The sequence below is a fragment of the Castanea sativa genome, chromosome 4 (assembly GCF_040712315.1).
Source record: "Castanea sativa cultivar Marrone di Chiusa Pesio chromosome 4, ASM4071231v1".
Taxonomy (NCBI): Eukaryota; Viridiplantae; Streptophyta; class Magnoliopsida; order Fagales; family Fagaceae; genus Castanea; species Castanea sativa.
This window is the reverse complement of record NC_134016.1, coordinates 148,413-164,031: the sequence shown is the minus strand read 5'-3', so window position 1 is coordinate 164,031 and position 15,619 is coordinate 148,413. Positions and strand designations below refer to the sequence as shown.

At 38.0% G+C, this 15,619-nt stretch overlaps 1 protein-coding gene across 3 annotated transcripts in view; it reads right to left on the bottom strand.

The window, feature by feature from the left end:
* Nucleotides 1-14,980, bottom strand: part of LOC142631212 (nuclear pore complex protein NUP160) — a 37,946-nt gene extending 22,966 nt beyond the window's left edge. For all 3 annotated transcript variants that reach the window (XM_075805326.1, XM_075805327.1, XM_075805328.1), the window contains exons 1-7: nucleotides 14,654-14,980; nucleotides 14,173-14,570; nucleotides 14,022-14,082; nucleotides 11,956-12,113; nucleotides 3,262-3,347; nucleotides 1,422-1,526; nucleotides 1,228-1,325 (exon numbers count right to left, since the gene is read on the bottom strand). In XM_075805326.1, the coding sequence (XP_075661441.1) occupies nucleotides 1,228-1,325; nucleotides 1,422-1,526; nucleotides 3,262-3,347; nucleotides 11,956-12,113; nucleotides 14,022-14,082; nucleotides 14,173-14,570; nucleotides 14,654-14,850 (1,103 nt within the window). In that variant the 5' untranslated portion in view covers nucleotides 14,851-14,980. The remainder of the gene's footprint in view (nucleotides 1-1,227; nucleotides 1,326-1,421; nucleotides 1,527-3,261; nucleotides 3,348-11,955; nucleotides 12,114-14,021; nucleotides 14,083-14,172; nucleotides 14,571-14,653) is intronic.
* Nucleotides 14,981-15,619: the final 639 nt, after the last annotated feature.

Below are 15,619 nucleotides of genomic sequence, written 5' to 3'. Positions count from 1 at the left end.
ATACATTTTTTACTTGATGCTCACATTTTCTCAACTTCCAAACAAATATTTATCATCATTTCTCAGTAGAATCACAAAAGAAACAAAACCCAAAAAAAAAAAAATCATAAAATCCGAGAGAGAAGCAGCGCGATCGCGAAGGAGGAGGCGCGATCAAGGATCGCGAAGGCAGCGCGATCGCGAAGGTTGGGGTGCGACAGCGCGATCGTGAAGGCTGGGGTGCGTCGGCGCGATCGCGGGGGCTGGGGTGTGTCGGCGCGATCGCGATGCTGGGGTGCGCTATTGCGATCGGTGCTGGGGTGCGCAATCGGTGCTGGGGTGCGACTACGCAAGATCGCAGTGCCAGGGTGCAACGACGCGATCTGGGTTATGACGCGATCTCGCGGTGGGTCATGGCGTGATCTCGCGCCGTTGGTGGGCTGGTAAAGTGGGTCGGAGGTGTGTGGGTGTGGGTTTGTCCAGTGGGCCGGAGGTGTGTGGGGATCGGAGGTGTGTGGGTGAGGTTTCGTCGAGTGGGCCGGAGGTGTGGGTCGTTTGGTGTGTGAAGGAGACTGCGAGAAACGGTGGAGGAAACTCACCGTGGGAGAGTGGCAGCGCTCGTCGGACGGAGGTGAAGCTCGGACTGGCTTGAGGCAGGGAGTGGAGCTTGTCTGGAGTGACTAACGATGCGAGAAGCCGAGAGGGAAAATGAGGACTGAAACCAATTGAAGGTAAAATACAAATGGAAAATCATTTCCGGGTGGGGGGCAGTAATTTACAGTCAACTGATGCTAATTTTCCGTTTGACTAAAATTTCAGCACCTGCCAAACACCCGCAAACGCGGAAAACAATTTCCTGAAAGCGTTTATCGTCGAAACAAACGCAGCCTAAGACTGAAATATTACCAAGGAATAGGAAAAGATATTGTAAAAAGAAATCATTAGTGTAAAAACAAGAAGAAAAAAAAAGGGGGGGGGGGGGTGGACAGAACTAGCAAGTAGCAACATTTTCAGGAAAAAATCTAAGATTTCGCTGCTCAACTTATTCAAGGGGCAAGCCAAAACCAGCTGAAGGTTATAAACATACTCAAGCCAAAAAGTGGCATAGAGGTAATTGCCTCATTTTTGTATGGGACATACTAAGCCTAAAATATCAAGATAGCAAGAAGGCTGATCAAATCTATGGTATAATTTAACATTAGAAAGAAACAAGGTGAACACAAAATTAACAGGCACAAATAGACTTACACATTAACAATTGTAAATAACAAGTTGTGAAACACCAATCCGTTATCTTTCAGTATCCATATCTTGTCTGAGGTAAGTTTGACATCAATGCATCCCCCCTTGAAAAAATCAGGGCAGTAGTAAATTTGGTGCAATGAATAATTCTCCACATACGAAAAATAGAAAAGCAATGGATGGACAAACCAATCGTTTACCTCCTCCAAAAGTATATTTTGAACAGAAGGCTCCAGCAACAAAATGGTCCTGTCACCAAAACTACAATGGAGGCCATATACATAGATCATCTCCAAGCTTACTTCCTAAAGTTGAACCAAGAAATCCATCATGATGGGCAAAATATCAGCTTGGGCATATATCACTGAACATTTATAAGTAACGAAAAACCAACTTATGCTACCAGCCAAACTATAGTTTTTAAGTGTTACATAGAATCATTACTCTTTCTTTTTTGGCAAGGAATCAAATCATCATCCCTACAAGCGTGTACATTTGGTAAGCCATGATCACATACTTTCTACCTACTTTGGAGAGTTTTAGATGTGATTATCAGCTGAACATTGAACTTTGAAACAATAAAATAGTAAGTTATAACAAACTAAATGATCTGAATGGGCTATCTGATTATCATCAATTGCTGCGAGAGAGAGAGAGAGAGAGGGAGAGTTAATACTAAAAGAATTAATTCAAAATTCTACCAAATGAATTCCCCTCAAACCGTTTTTTTTATAATCTTTTATGGATAATTGTAATCAATTAATAGTGCAAAAGTGGCGCAACCCTAGTACATGAAGAGTATACAAAGGACACCCAAAAAGAAGAAAAAAAAATACAAATTATCTTCTAAAATTCAGCTAATCTATGAAGTGTTGTAGTGGAGATGTAGACATGTTAGCAGCAGCTCTCATTCATGTAAAGACATGAACAAAAGTTTCAGCTAAAATAGTGCTAGTTCACAATCTTCAAAAATGCGAACAATCATCTCTCCCCATACACAGCACATCAAGCACAAAGGAACATATGATGAAGGCCAAAAAGGAACCAAGCAGCATGCAGACACTCCCTGCCTCTACGTGGCTCTAATATCCATAGAGATGGTCATAAAAAACTCCTCAAAATACTTGGTCAAGTTAAGAGCCTTGTAACTCAATAGCATAGCTTGGTTCCCTTTATATTGATAATCAGGCTTCGAATCCCCCTCCTCTTCTTATTGTAACAATTGAATTTAAAAAAATGGTTAGAGGGTGAGGTTTTGGATTGAAGACCCACTGGGCTCACGCGTAACTTACCAATTAAAAAAATAAAATAAATAAGTAAATAAAAAGATGCTAAGCTACTCACATGTTTTTTGAATTGAGCATAATAACCCTCCATCCTTTTATCATCCTATTAGCTGGAGAAATAATTATGATGGAGCTGATAAATCCAACAAAGGTTGCTTACACCAGAAAAATAATTCCCATGTTTGTCCTACTCAAGTTTAGTAGTATCTAGGAAGAGTAGAGTACTACTAATTAGAGGTTTATACTCTTCCACAAAGAACTAAGAATTTAGGACTCTACAATCATCATACTTGGGATCAGCAGGTTGGAAGAAAGTGTATTTGTTTCCAATCAGGATCTGTGTGCAATTCCAAGCTTATGTAAAGGGCTTTTCAGTAAACATTGTGCTTAATATGCATTGTTAATCACTTGCTAATAGCTTAAATTGACTAGTTTATATCAGTTAGTAAATGATACTTAATATATATTGTTAGTCCACTTTCTAATATAAGAATTGATTGTTTGCATCATGACATCAATTAGACTTAGGAATACCTAATAGATCTTCAGTTTGACTTAAGGAAACCCCACTTGTTGTTATGCACTATAAGACCTGTAATGGGTTCGTTGTTATTAGGATGGGGGGCTGTTTAGTCACTTTAGTATAACGATTTTCTATACCCTAAGGTTTTGAGACAAATGATTTTCAACAACAAAACTTTTTAGGCTTTGGAAAACAAGTTAAACATTTGGTATCATTTAGAAAAATACATACCGAGGTTTCTCCATACAAGATAGCCAATGGAATTATGCTTGAATCATTTTCAACTTGGCCCACCCATAACCTTTTAAAAGTAGCTCCTGAAAGTACAAGAAAGAAGCAAACGTTGTAGAAATAAGTACACGCTACAGTAACCATAAGCAACTAAAAAATTGATGTAACCATGAAGATTAATTAGTTACTACACAAATTTATCTATATTCAAGATTTATTTTATGGGACCACGTGTGGAGTCCAACTTGAAGTAAAATTTAATGTGGTTTTAAAGATCTAGTTATATGTGTCTTAGGATTATAAAATAAAAAAAAAAAAATTGGGTCTTTATTTAATAACAAGTTATGGTCAGTTTTTGTATTCAATGGCAAAGTTGCCATTTCTGCAATTCTTGCGAATCAAGGTTATTGTATTGATTTAGTTGAGACTTATCTTATGTTTTCTTTTCTTTGGGTCCAAATTAGTCTTTCATTAGTGATTACCTTATTAGGTTTTTAGGTTACTAGTCATATTTATTTCTGCTCAGTCCAGTTTGCTAGTTGGGGAGGGGGAATTTGAACCTTGGATGTCTCCATTGGAAACAATAAGCTTTTAGCTATATATAATTTATGTTCTTGAAGAATAGATGGAGTTTATTAATAAAAAGATTGAGTGTCTTGAGCATTGATGCATGTTGGCCTTTGTGTGTTCTTTTACCCTCTCTATTCTCTCTTTTCTTCTTCTAATTCTTATGCTATTGTTTACGGGTTCTGTTCATACAACCTTGAACATCATATATTTCTCCTTTTTCCTACTTCCTTACAACCCCAAATCAAACCATTATCAAAACCCTAGAACCCAGATTTTCTCTATGATCTGCTTATTCATTACCCTATTGCTTATGCATTATGGAACATGATTTTCAAATTGTCTGGGGTCTTGTGGGTTATGACAGAGGGTATTGAAGATCTCCTCAATAGCTGGAACAGAAGGTTAGGTGGACCCAAAAGTCATACAATCTAGAGCAAGATCCTCCATTGTCTCATGTGGCGCCTTTGGTGTGAGAGGAATGCAGACTTTTGAGGGATGGGAGAAATCAGTGCCTGATCTTAAGCTTATTCTTCTCAAATCTTTATTTGAGTGGATGAATGCTTCCTCTCTATTTTCCTTTGATCACATGTTTCAGATACGTGACTATTGTCCTTTCGGTGCTTAGTTTGTTTGTAATCTGTGTACATGGTCTATGTTTTTAATTTTAATAAAGTTTTATTACTTATCAAAAAAAACATATTAATCAATATTGAAAAAAAAAAAACATAGATGAAAAGGTCTAACCCTTAATTCTACAACTTTAAACCCTAGATCCACATCTCCTGACCAACCCACTACAAGCACAAATAGACAAATTCCCAAATTTTTTCTTACGTCAAAATTTTCCATCAATATTGAAAACAAAAACATAGATGAAAAGGTCAAAGAAGAAACATGTACATATAGGTAAATTATGTCATCTTGACATGGCATTTTAAATGCTCACAAAAAAAATAAACCAAAAAAAAAAATGTTTTTATTTAGATGACAGGGGTAGCATGGTTAATAATATTTTTTCTCTTGGTAAGTTACACAAACATCAATGTGAGTATTGAACCTATGACATCACCGTCCACCTTCCTATTGCAAAAGAGGTGCATTGAGCTGGAGCTCATTGGCATCTGTAATAGAAATACCCATTTACAACTATCATAAACATGGTCTCTCATCTCTTTTTCTCTCATTGAGAAAAAGATTCTATCTAATGCAAAACTTCTCGTAGAATCTCATTAACATTGTCCAAGTTTCATGCCAACTATTGCTAGACCCAGCAGCATAATCCACTCTCAAAAAGTGCCAAATCTCTACACAATATGTAAGCTTTCAAATCTTCAGTAAATCCATCTACATTCCTTTTTATCTTTGGATAAGTAATAGAATCTTTATTGAACAAAAGTACATCATGTTCACGATGGTGAACAAAATGTACTTGAAACAAATACAAAAAAATCAAAAAGAAGAATTAGCAAATTGTAGGAAATCAAAAATGGAAAAATACATTGCGTAAAATCCCAAATCCGAGACCACTCAAACAAGGTCCCAACTAGCAAAGACTTTAAAAGATTAACAGATCTCTCAATATCTTCAAATGTACGAGTATTTCATTCCCTCCAAATTAACCACATCAAACAAGCTGGCATATTCCAAACATTGGAAGAGTGTTTCCCCAAACAATTCCTCCATGCAAAAAGAAGAGAAGCAACTGCCCTTAGCATCACCCACTGAATCCCAAAAATGAAAAAAAACTTCACTCCATAAAGCATGAGTAGCAGACTTACAGCGGAGCAAACTTCACTACATTCCTTTCAATGCCAAATATTTGCTTGAAACCAATCACCTTTGACATTGTTGCATCACCTTCACTTCTCATCATCAATATTTTTTGTTCCACGCACCAACTATAAGGCCTTGTTTGGTTGCTGAGTGATAGTTAACTCATCACTCAAATCCCATCGCTCATCACTCATCACCCTATTACTCATTTCTCATAACTTAAAAATCCTCAAAACACTCCCACCCTTGTTTGGCAACTAAACCCAGTTCTGATTTTTTCCTAAAAACTCACAAAAACTCAACTTTTTGTGGGACCCACGGGCTGACCATTGTGCAGTACAGGTTACCCGCAGATTGAACAAAATTGTTTTGGCCAAGCACTTTCCTTTTTCACTGTGCAGTGCAAACTCATTTCCCCTTTCACTTTCCCCTCTCAAACACCTCAAACCCACCAATCACGTTAGAGCATAGCACCGATCCACTGAGGTTTTTGTCACCTTCCGTGGCTCCGGACCCATTTCCGATCCATAAACTGAAAAGTGAAAACTCAGGTAATCTCATCCCCTGAATTCCTTTTTTTTTTGCTCACTCTGTTCCATAGCACAATCACTACCATTCTTCAAAAACACCATTATTTATTCATTTTCACATAATACCCACTTAATCTTTTGCTTTCTACTTCTTTTTTCTTTTTTTTACAGAATCAGTCTGTTTTTGTTTGCATTTGGAAAAATGTTTTATAATTTGAGCTTCAATTGCTGCAATAAGACACCAATTCATCTGGGAAACAGAGAGAGAAATATGGTATGGCAATCATATTTCATAAGAAAGAAAGAACTGAGCAGTGGGTGGGAGAAGAAGAAATAAGAAAGAAAGAAAAAAGAGAGAAAAGAAGAAATAGAGAAGCAGACGTGAAGAGAAGAAGAAAGAAAGAAAGAAAAAGAACCAAAAAAGAAGAAGAGAGTTTTAGCAAAAAAAACAAAAAAGAAAGAGAGTCAAAGTGATTAGACAAGACACTGCAGTGGGTCCCATTTAGTGAATGAAATTACAATATTGCCACAAAACTCATATTTCATAACTTGAAACAAGCTTTTCTTGTTTCCAAATTTGTTAACTCACGTCTCCAAAAACTCAATTTTGTTAACTGAGTGAACTAACCCAATTCTCAGCCAAACAATGTTTATATATGTGGGGCCCACTGTTTTTGGTTATGAGTTAACAAAACTGAGTTTTGCAAAATCCAAACATGGCCTAATTGTGAGAACTTCATGCAAACAGAATCATATTTGCTGAACACCTAATTGAGCACCTAATTCATGATTGCCTAATTTTTCTAAACACCTTTTCAATATTTTCCTGGTGATACAGCAAATTCGCTGAATAGACCAAATTTTTGTCATTTGAGAGAGGAAGTGTCATTTGAGCCAGAGTTCATTCACAAAACCTAATCAATGAATAGTGTATCATTTAAGGTATCCAAAAGTAAGACAAAGTGTGTTTGATTAAGCTTATGTTCTAATTTATTACAGCTTTTTCAATTTTTTCTAGTTACAAATGTTTATTTACTTTGCTAGTTTCCTTTTTTTTTTTTTTTGATAAGTAAGAAGAATATTACCTAGCTTCTATTGACACTGCTTTTGTACGAAGTTTATGGGGTAGTCCTTTTATTGATTGGGATGCTTTGGATGCTGTCCAGACTTCAGGAGGGGTCTTGCTGATTTGGGATAAGAGGGTCTTCGAAAAGATGGATGTTATTGTTGGACAGTTTTCTATCAGTGTCTTATTGAGAGGGGTGGTGGATGACTTTGTTTGGGCTTGTACAGGTGTATATGGCCCTAATGATGACAGACAGCGATCTCTTTTGTGGGAGGAGTTATTACGGGTGCGCGTCAGGTGGCCCATGGCATGGTGTTTAGTAGGGGACTTTAATATTATCAGGTACCCAAGTGAAAGACTTGGCTGTGAATCGTTCAGCCCTGCTATGTTTGCCTTCTTGGACTTTATAGAGAGTAACTCTTTAGTTGATCTACCATTAGAGGGGGCTTCCTTTACATGGTTTAGAGATTCTGATATCCCCTCTATGTCAAGAATTGACAGGGCTTTAGTTTCTCTAGAATGGGAGGAACACTTTGGGAATATATCCCAACGGGTACTTCCTCATGTTATTTCTGATCATTGTCCGCTTTTGTTGGAAGCTGGTGTTGTTCGAAGAGGCCAAAGTGCCTTTAAATTTGAAAACATGTGGTTGCAAGCTGAGGGTTTTGTCGATAGAGTTCAGCAATGGTGGATTGGTTACAGTTTTACGGGCTCCCCAATTTTTATTTTGGCACAAAAGTTGAAGGCTTTGAAAGCAGATTTAAAAAAGTGGAACAAGGAGGAGTTTGGTGATTTGGCTTGTAGAAAGAAGCTTTTGCTGACTGAACTTATGGGCTTAGATGCTAGAGAGGAGTTGGTGGATCTTTCAAATGAGGATCAGATTCATCGCATTCATCTTAAAGGGAACATAGAGCATTTGGCTTCTCTTGAGGAAATTTCCTGGAGACAAAAGTCTCGTGCTTTGTTTGTGAAGGAGGGAGATAATAATACTCATTTCTTTCATAGATTAGCAAATTCTCATGGATATGCTAATCTGATTAAGAGGATAGAGGTGGAGGGTGTTCTTTATGAGGATGAGGATGATGTACACTCTCAGTTAGTTCTCTTCTACCAGGAGTTGTATGAGGAAAATGAGGTGAGGCGTCCTACTATGGATGGATTAGATTTTGCTTGCATTGAAGAGGAAGAGAGGTTGTCCTTAGAGAAGAAGTTCTCAAAGGAGGAAGTCATCCAGGTTTTAAGGGAGATGGAGGGTGATAAAGCCCCCAGTCCTAATGGTTTCACCATGGCTTTTTTTCACAAATGTTGGAGTATTGTGGAAAAGGATGTCATGGATTTCTTTGATTACTTTCATCGGCACTCTGTGTTTGAACGGTCTCTGAATGCTTCGTTTCTCACTTTAATTCTGAAGAAGTGTAATGTTGTTAACATTAAGGACTTTCGCCCCATTAGTTTGGTGGGTAGTGCGTACAAGTTGCTATCCAAGGTGTTGGCTAATAAGTTGAGGGCGGTTTTGGATAATCTTATCTCTGACTCTCAAAATTTGTTTATTAGGGGTAGGCAAATTCTGGATTCAGTGCTTATTGTAAATGAATGTCTAGATAGCAGGTTGAAGAGTAGATTACCGGGTGTGGTTTGCAAGCTTGATATTGAAAAAGCATATGACCATGTGAACTGGGAGGCCTTGTTTTATTTGCTGGATCAGATGGGCTTTGGGTTGAAATGGATGGGGTGGATTAAGGCTTGTGTTACTTCTATCCATTTTTTGGTCCTGGTAAATGGTTCTCTTGAAGGTTTTTTTGGTAGTTCTTGTGGATTGAGACAAGGGGATCCATTATCACCGCTTTTGTTTCTTCTAATAATGGAGGTTTTGAGTCCGTTGGCTTCTTGGTGTTGCATGTGTTGTTGTTGTGATGAGGAGTCGGTTGACCACCTTCTTCTTCATTGTTCTATTACTCATTCCCTATGGTCTTTTATACTTCAGGCTTTTGGTATTCATTGGGTTATACCAGGTTCAGTGGCAGGTTTGTTATCTTGTTGGCATCAGTGGCTTGGGAAACATAATTTGGACATTTGGAATTTGGTTCCAGGATGCTTAATGAGGATTGTGTGGTTAGAACGAAATCGTTGTTTCTTTGAGGATAATGAGAAGACGTTGGATGAGTTAAAGGTTTTATGCCAACGCAGTCTTTTGGAGTGGTCTCGTTGCTGGGTTTTACTGATTGTTCTTCTCTCGTTGAGTTTATATTTTCTCTTAGCTTAGTTTCCTGATTACTCCTTTTGTTGTGATGTCTGTTTTATTTTTTCTTGTTGTTCATCATCATGAACAACTTGTACTTTTCCTTTTTTCTCATTTATAATAGTTTTCTGATTACCTATAAAATATATATATATATATTATTAAAACAAAATGAAAACAAATGAGAGCCAATACAAGGTGTTCATGATAGTGAACACAAGGAGAAGCAACAAACAAACAAATAATAACAAAGAATAAGAAAAAACATGAAGTGTAAAACTAAGAGAAGAAATGAACTCAACAATAGTGGAGCAATCCGAGAAGCCCCAACACCTAGACCAATCAAATAAAGTCTTTTGGCATAGAACTTGTAATTGAACCAAGGATTTCTCGGTATCCTCAAAAGAACGTCGATTTCTTTCCTTCCAAACAATCCACATCAAACAACCAAGAACCATATTTCATATGTCTGAATTAAATTTTCCCAGCCAAAAACTCCAACAATACATTAAGCTTTCCACATTGCCTGGCATGACCCATTGTGTCCTAAAGATCTGAAACATATAAACCCACAGAGAATGAGCAACCGGACAGTGGAGGAGAAGATGATCCACAGTTTCCTCATTCCGATGGCATATACAACACCTATTCGCCAAAATGCGCCCCTTAAGTTTAAGATTATCCAATGTAAAGATCTGCCCATGAACCGCTATCCACACAAAAAATGCCACCCTCCTAGGGATCTTAGCTTTTCAAACTCCCTTCCACGGAAAGTTGGAGGCAGCTGCACCCCTAATGATATTGTAATAGGACCAGGTATCAAACTTGCCATTCCCTTTGAGACACCAATGAGAAGAGTCACTCCTGCCACCCCTAGGGATTCAGGATTGAACAAACTCAAGGAAAGAGAAGGCAGCCCCTAATTCCCTTTCATGAAAATCCCTATGAAATCTCAAATTCCATATTCTATTGTCACCACCCTCCTGGTATCATAAAACATCAGAAATGCAAGCTTCCTTGTCATTAGAACACACATACAACTGAGGATAGAGCATTTTAAGCGAGTTATCTCCAACCCACTTATCATGCCAAAAGAGAATACGAGTGTCATCCCCCACCACTAGGGCCACATGGTTGGAGAAACTCTCCCACCCATCATGAATACCACCCCACGGACCACATCCGAGGGCCCTTCTACATATTTTAGTAGTCCACCCCCCTTGACCCTCACCATATTTAGATGCAATAACCCTCTTCCAAAGGTGAGTGCCTTCCCGCCCAAACCTCCATAACCATTTCCCTAACAAGGCTTTATTAAAATGCACTAACTTCTTGATCCCCAAACCACCCAAATCTATGGATAAACACACCTTCTCCCAAGCCATCAATGGATATTTAAAACACTCCTCTGAAGATCCCCATAAAAACTTCCTCTGAATACGCTCCAATCTATGAGCCACAGCAACAGGAATGACAAATAATGATAGATAGTACATAGGAAGGCTAGAAAGAGTACTCTTCACCAGGGTAAATCTACCCCCCTTTGATAAGTAAAAACGCTTCCAACCTGAGAGTTTCTTCTCCATCCTCTCCAAAATAGGATTCCACATAGAAGCTGTTTTGTAAGGGGTGCCCAACAGCATACCCAGGTATTTCATAGGCAGACTACCCACCCTACATCCAAGAATGTTAGCCAACGCCTCTATATTTCCAATCTCCCCTACTGGAACGATCTCACTCTTTCCAGCATTAACTTTCAAACCAGTAAATGCTTGGAAGCAAGTCAATGCCAACCTAATGGACAACAACTGGTGCTTTGTGGATTCTGAGCGGCCTTTACCAGTTCTAAATTTATTTTTCTTCCAAACATTATTAGACTGAATGTATGTTGTGCTAAATATTATCGTGCACTTTGCCCGGCTGAATGGGTATATCTTAAGGTTTGTTTCAACAATTTAGACTTTAGATAAACTCCTGTTGGCATTTTGTCCATTGCCTTTATGTGTTTGGTAACCTAAATCCAATCGAATTGAGACCCTCATGTCATTTGGATCAGCTGCTAGTTTTTGTTAGTTCCCAATTATTTATGGCTAAACAAAAGAGATAATTACAATGCCCCTCCCTACCCTTCTTCCTCCCCCCTCCATCCCTACCACTCAGCCAACATCTACCCCTCCTCTGCCCCCCTCTTTACCACAGCCTCACAACCTGTCACCTCCTCAATTCCCAGGTTTCTTTCCAGTACCGTTCCCACCGCCTTTTGGTTTTTTGCCTTACCATCCTTTTTGTCCACCTTTTACTCCTTCACTGGCCACCCCACCTTCCTCTGTCCTGTCGTTACAACCACCTCTATTGCCTAAGAAAAATAAGCCAAGGAAAATATACTCACCCAAACACACTGAATAATAAATTTTTGTCCAAATTTTTTTGAGAGGTAACGGGAGTCTAGAAATGAATATACAATGATCGAACAAATTGAAAGTTTGGGATGTAAAAAAGAAAGTAATCGAAATTGCCTGCAAATTCTGGAATGCTCATTGAATGACTAAAGATCCTGCTATGACTTGTACTATCCCATACTCGTAAGATCCCATCAGAATGAAGCACAAATAGAAATTGTTTGCCATGCACCTCATATATTACTAAGTCCTGCACAGGTCCTACAATCCTACCCCTGCATGACAGATATTTACAAGTTAATCAGTGATTAAAAAAATTAACAAGTTATAGTAGTATAACTAGCATTATGAACAACAAGACTGGAAATCAAGGCCTCAGTAATCCCAATAGAAGGAAAGCAAGAGATGATATGGGTCGCAGTAGGTTAGAAGTATGAAATCAAATCACATTTCTCTCTCTATTTGTTTTTATTTTTTATTTTTGGATGAATGATAAAATTTATTCAAACAATGAAACAGAGTTTCTGTAGGTTAATGACTACCACAAACTTAGTACTCTTCTATTATAAAAAAGAGGTTGGGCCTTGCTGCGATGGCAAGTGCCTTCCACCAAAGGCAACAGGTCGCAAGTTTGAGTACTGGAATCAACCTCTCCAAAAAACAATTGGTTTAAGGCTACCTACCTATCACCAATCCGGCAATCCCCAATCTCAGACCCCACAAAAATAGGAGCTTTGTGCACTAGATACAACCTTATTATTAATGTTTTTTTTTTTCCCCTTTTGATCAGTAACCTTATTATTATTGTGAAACAAAGAAAGAAAGTTACAGCTCAATACCTGGAAAAACAAGTGCCAAAATTACAGATAAAGCCCAGCAACACACAAAATAGGAGAAACACCTTCTAACTAACAAGAACAATAACAAAAAGATACAACTACACAACAGCAGAGATTTCCCAGCCTCTATATGCAGCACAGTACGTTATTCTTAGAGCTTTTTATTTTTCTTCTTTTGCAGCAGCCTACACCTTAACATAATTATTATAGCTTTCAATATTTCATCCTCACTCTTGAACTTGCCACCATAAAATCACATTCCTTACTTTCAAAAATAACCAAAATGAATATTTTGATGTTGCAGCAGCCTAAATGTGGCCTCCTAGAGGTTTTCCTAAATGTTTTATTATTAGTATTTTTTTCTTTCTTTCTTCCTTGTCCTAGTGTGTCCAGTTGTATACAGCTAGTGTACATGGGTAGCTCTTTTTCTTAATAAGAGGAAATTATTTACCTTATTAAAAAAAATATTTTGATGCTGTTTATTTATATTCAAAATTTCATCCTCACTATTGAACTTGCCACCATAAAATCACATATCTTACTTTCAAGAATAATCAAAATGAATAAATTGACACTGCTTATAATTATTCAAAATTCATCCTCACTCTTGAGTTTGCCACCATAACCACATATCTTAATTTCAAGAACAATCAAATTCAATACCTATCAAAAAAAAAAAAAAAAGAATAAACAAATTCAATGATTTGATACTGCTTATGCCAAAATCATGATTTCCAGAGTATCAAGAGTGTTCTTTTATATTGGAACTGATTCTTTAACAAGAGGCAAGTAAAGACCTATATAAGTATAATAAAAGATATGTGTGTGCAAAGAATCTTCTTCCTATTAACTCACTTCATTCATTACAACCAAAATCAAGAGGCCTAAAGCCAAATGACATGATAAATCTAATACTATGTTTGATGGGTGGAGATGAGAAGTGGGGGGAAGGGTGGCTCATGCTCCTCCCCTGTCTTCCTGTCTCCCTCCATTCCAAACATACACTAAAGCAGTTTGAACTCAAAGAAACAAGAGTAAAAAAAATTGAGCGCAAAATGCTACTCTCCCAATACCTTAATCACCAGCCAATATCCTATTACAAGATAGGAAACCTTTAAATAAGCATCCCACAACAGCAGCAAATTCTTAAAAAAAATTATGGCCAGAACTTCCGTTAGACGGGGAAATAATCTAGATCGTCAATCTAACTGGCTAACGGAACATTTTGTTGAATATACATATATATATACACACACACTATGCAGAAACCCATCATATTTCACATTGTAATTCAGATTGATTTGGATGATATGAGAAATAAATACGGAAACAGTTTCTTGATACCTGGACATGAAACCCCACAAACGACCCATTCCTGAATCATCGCGCAGCTCATGGACAAAACCTAAGCAAGCAGGCAGGCAGGCATGTTAGCGGTAAAAAGTGATAATAGTCAGTGACAGACATTGTTGAAATTTGAATTTGATGATAATACCAGGAGCAGTGTGGTCAAGTATGGTGCCAAATTGGAAGCAGCAGACAGATCCATCATTGAAGCCAGCTACAAGACAGCCTGCGGTTGCTGCTACAGACGTGATGGGTCCATGGTTGGAATGAGTGCGACGAATATCAAACTCAAAAAGATGATCGGGTGGGAAAGTGGAATTGGAAACATTATAGGTGGAAATGTTGTTGGTGAGTTTTAAGAGGTAAGCGAGTCCCGAGATGGTCAAAACATAGAGAGTAATCTGATTTTGGGAGACACAAACAGAAGCGAAGGGAGAGAGCGCATCGGGGAAAGTGAATCGAAGACCGACGGAAGGAAAACCTGCATTGGTAGAAGAAGAAAGCTGTAGCAATTCAAGGGAATGAGGAAGGGTTTTGTGAATTCTCCTGTTGCAGCGAATACTAGAGTCGATTAGAATAGCAATTCAATGAAAATGAAAATGAAAATGAAAGAAAGAAAGAATACCAACCATATGAGATAGGTAGGAGAATCGTGATGATGTTGAATGATAGAGCAAGAGGAGGAGTAATCCTGTACGGTCAGAGGGGCGAAAGGCGGTGAAGTAGAAGTAGAAGTAGAAGTAGAGGATGAAGGAGAGACAAAGAGCTCAACCCAGTTGACGGAATCGGAGCCGATAATTGGAACTTCCATCCCGGCCAACCCCATCTTCTTCCTAAACCCTAAAACTCTTTTTGAGTGCCCAGGGTTTAGTTTAGTTCATTTAAACTGGAGACATGCCCCGCCTTTCCTGCCATCAGTGAGTGGGGCAATTACTAATGATACACCTTTTTTCTTTTCTTTTCTTTTTTTCTTATATTTTAGGTTCATTCCTCTTTTAGGCTCCACTTTTTCTTTTGTATGATACCTAAAATCTAAAAAAAAGTTCATTTTAGTCGCTACGGTGGTCTTACTAATAGAAATAGCCTACGTGATAGGCAAAGTACACTACTAGCACAATAGGCATTGATGTGACCATTAAAATAATATTTAAAATATTTATTTAGCATTCAAAAAATAATTTTACTAACGTATGCCCTAAGGACATATAATAGTAAATCTCTATCTCTCTCTCATTTCGTTGTTCACCACTGATATGGATTTGATTTGGGTTAGGGAGAGAGAGAGGCTCAGATTGGTGGTGGTGGTGGTTACAAATCAGTAGTGGAGGTGAAGATCCGTGGTGGCTAGGCAAGATCAGTGGTGTTGGTTGTGTTTTTTGGGTCACAATGGTCAATTGGGTCCATTGGTAGGGTTCGCAATTGGTGGGTTGGTTTTTTGGTTGTGTGTGGTGTGGATTTGCTTTATTTATAATTGATTTTTCATGGGTTTAAAAGGAACATTATGGATTTGTGAATGAGAATTTGTTGTTGTTAGAAAGCTAGTGGTTCCTAATGAAATTGGATAGGAATTATAGAGGAATTAATGGAAATTGTCG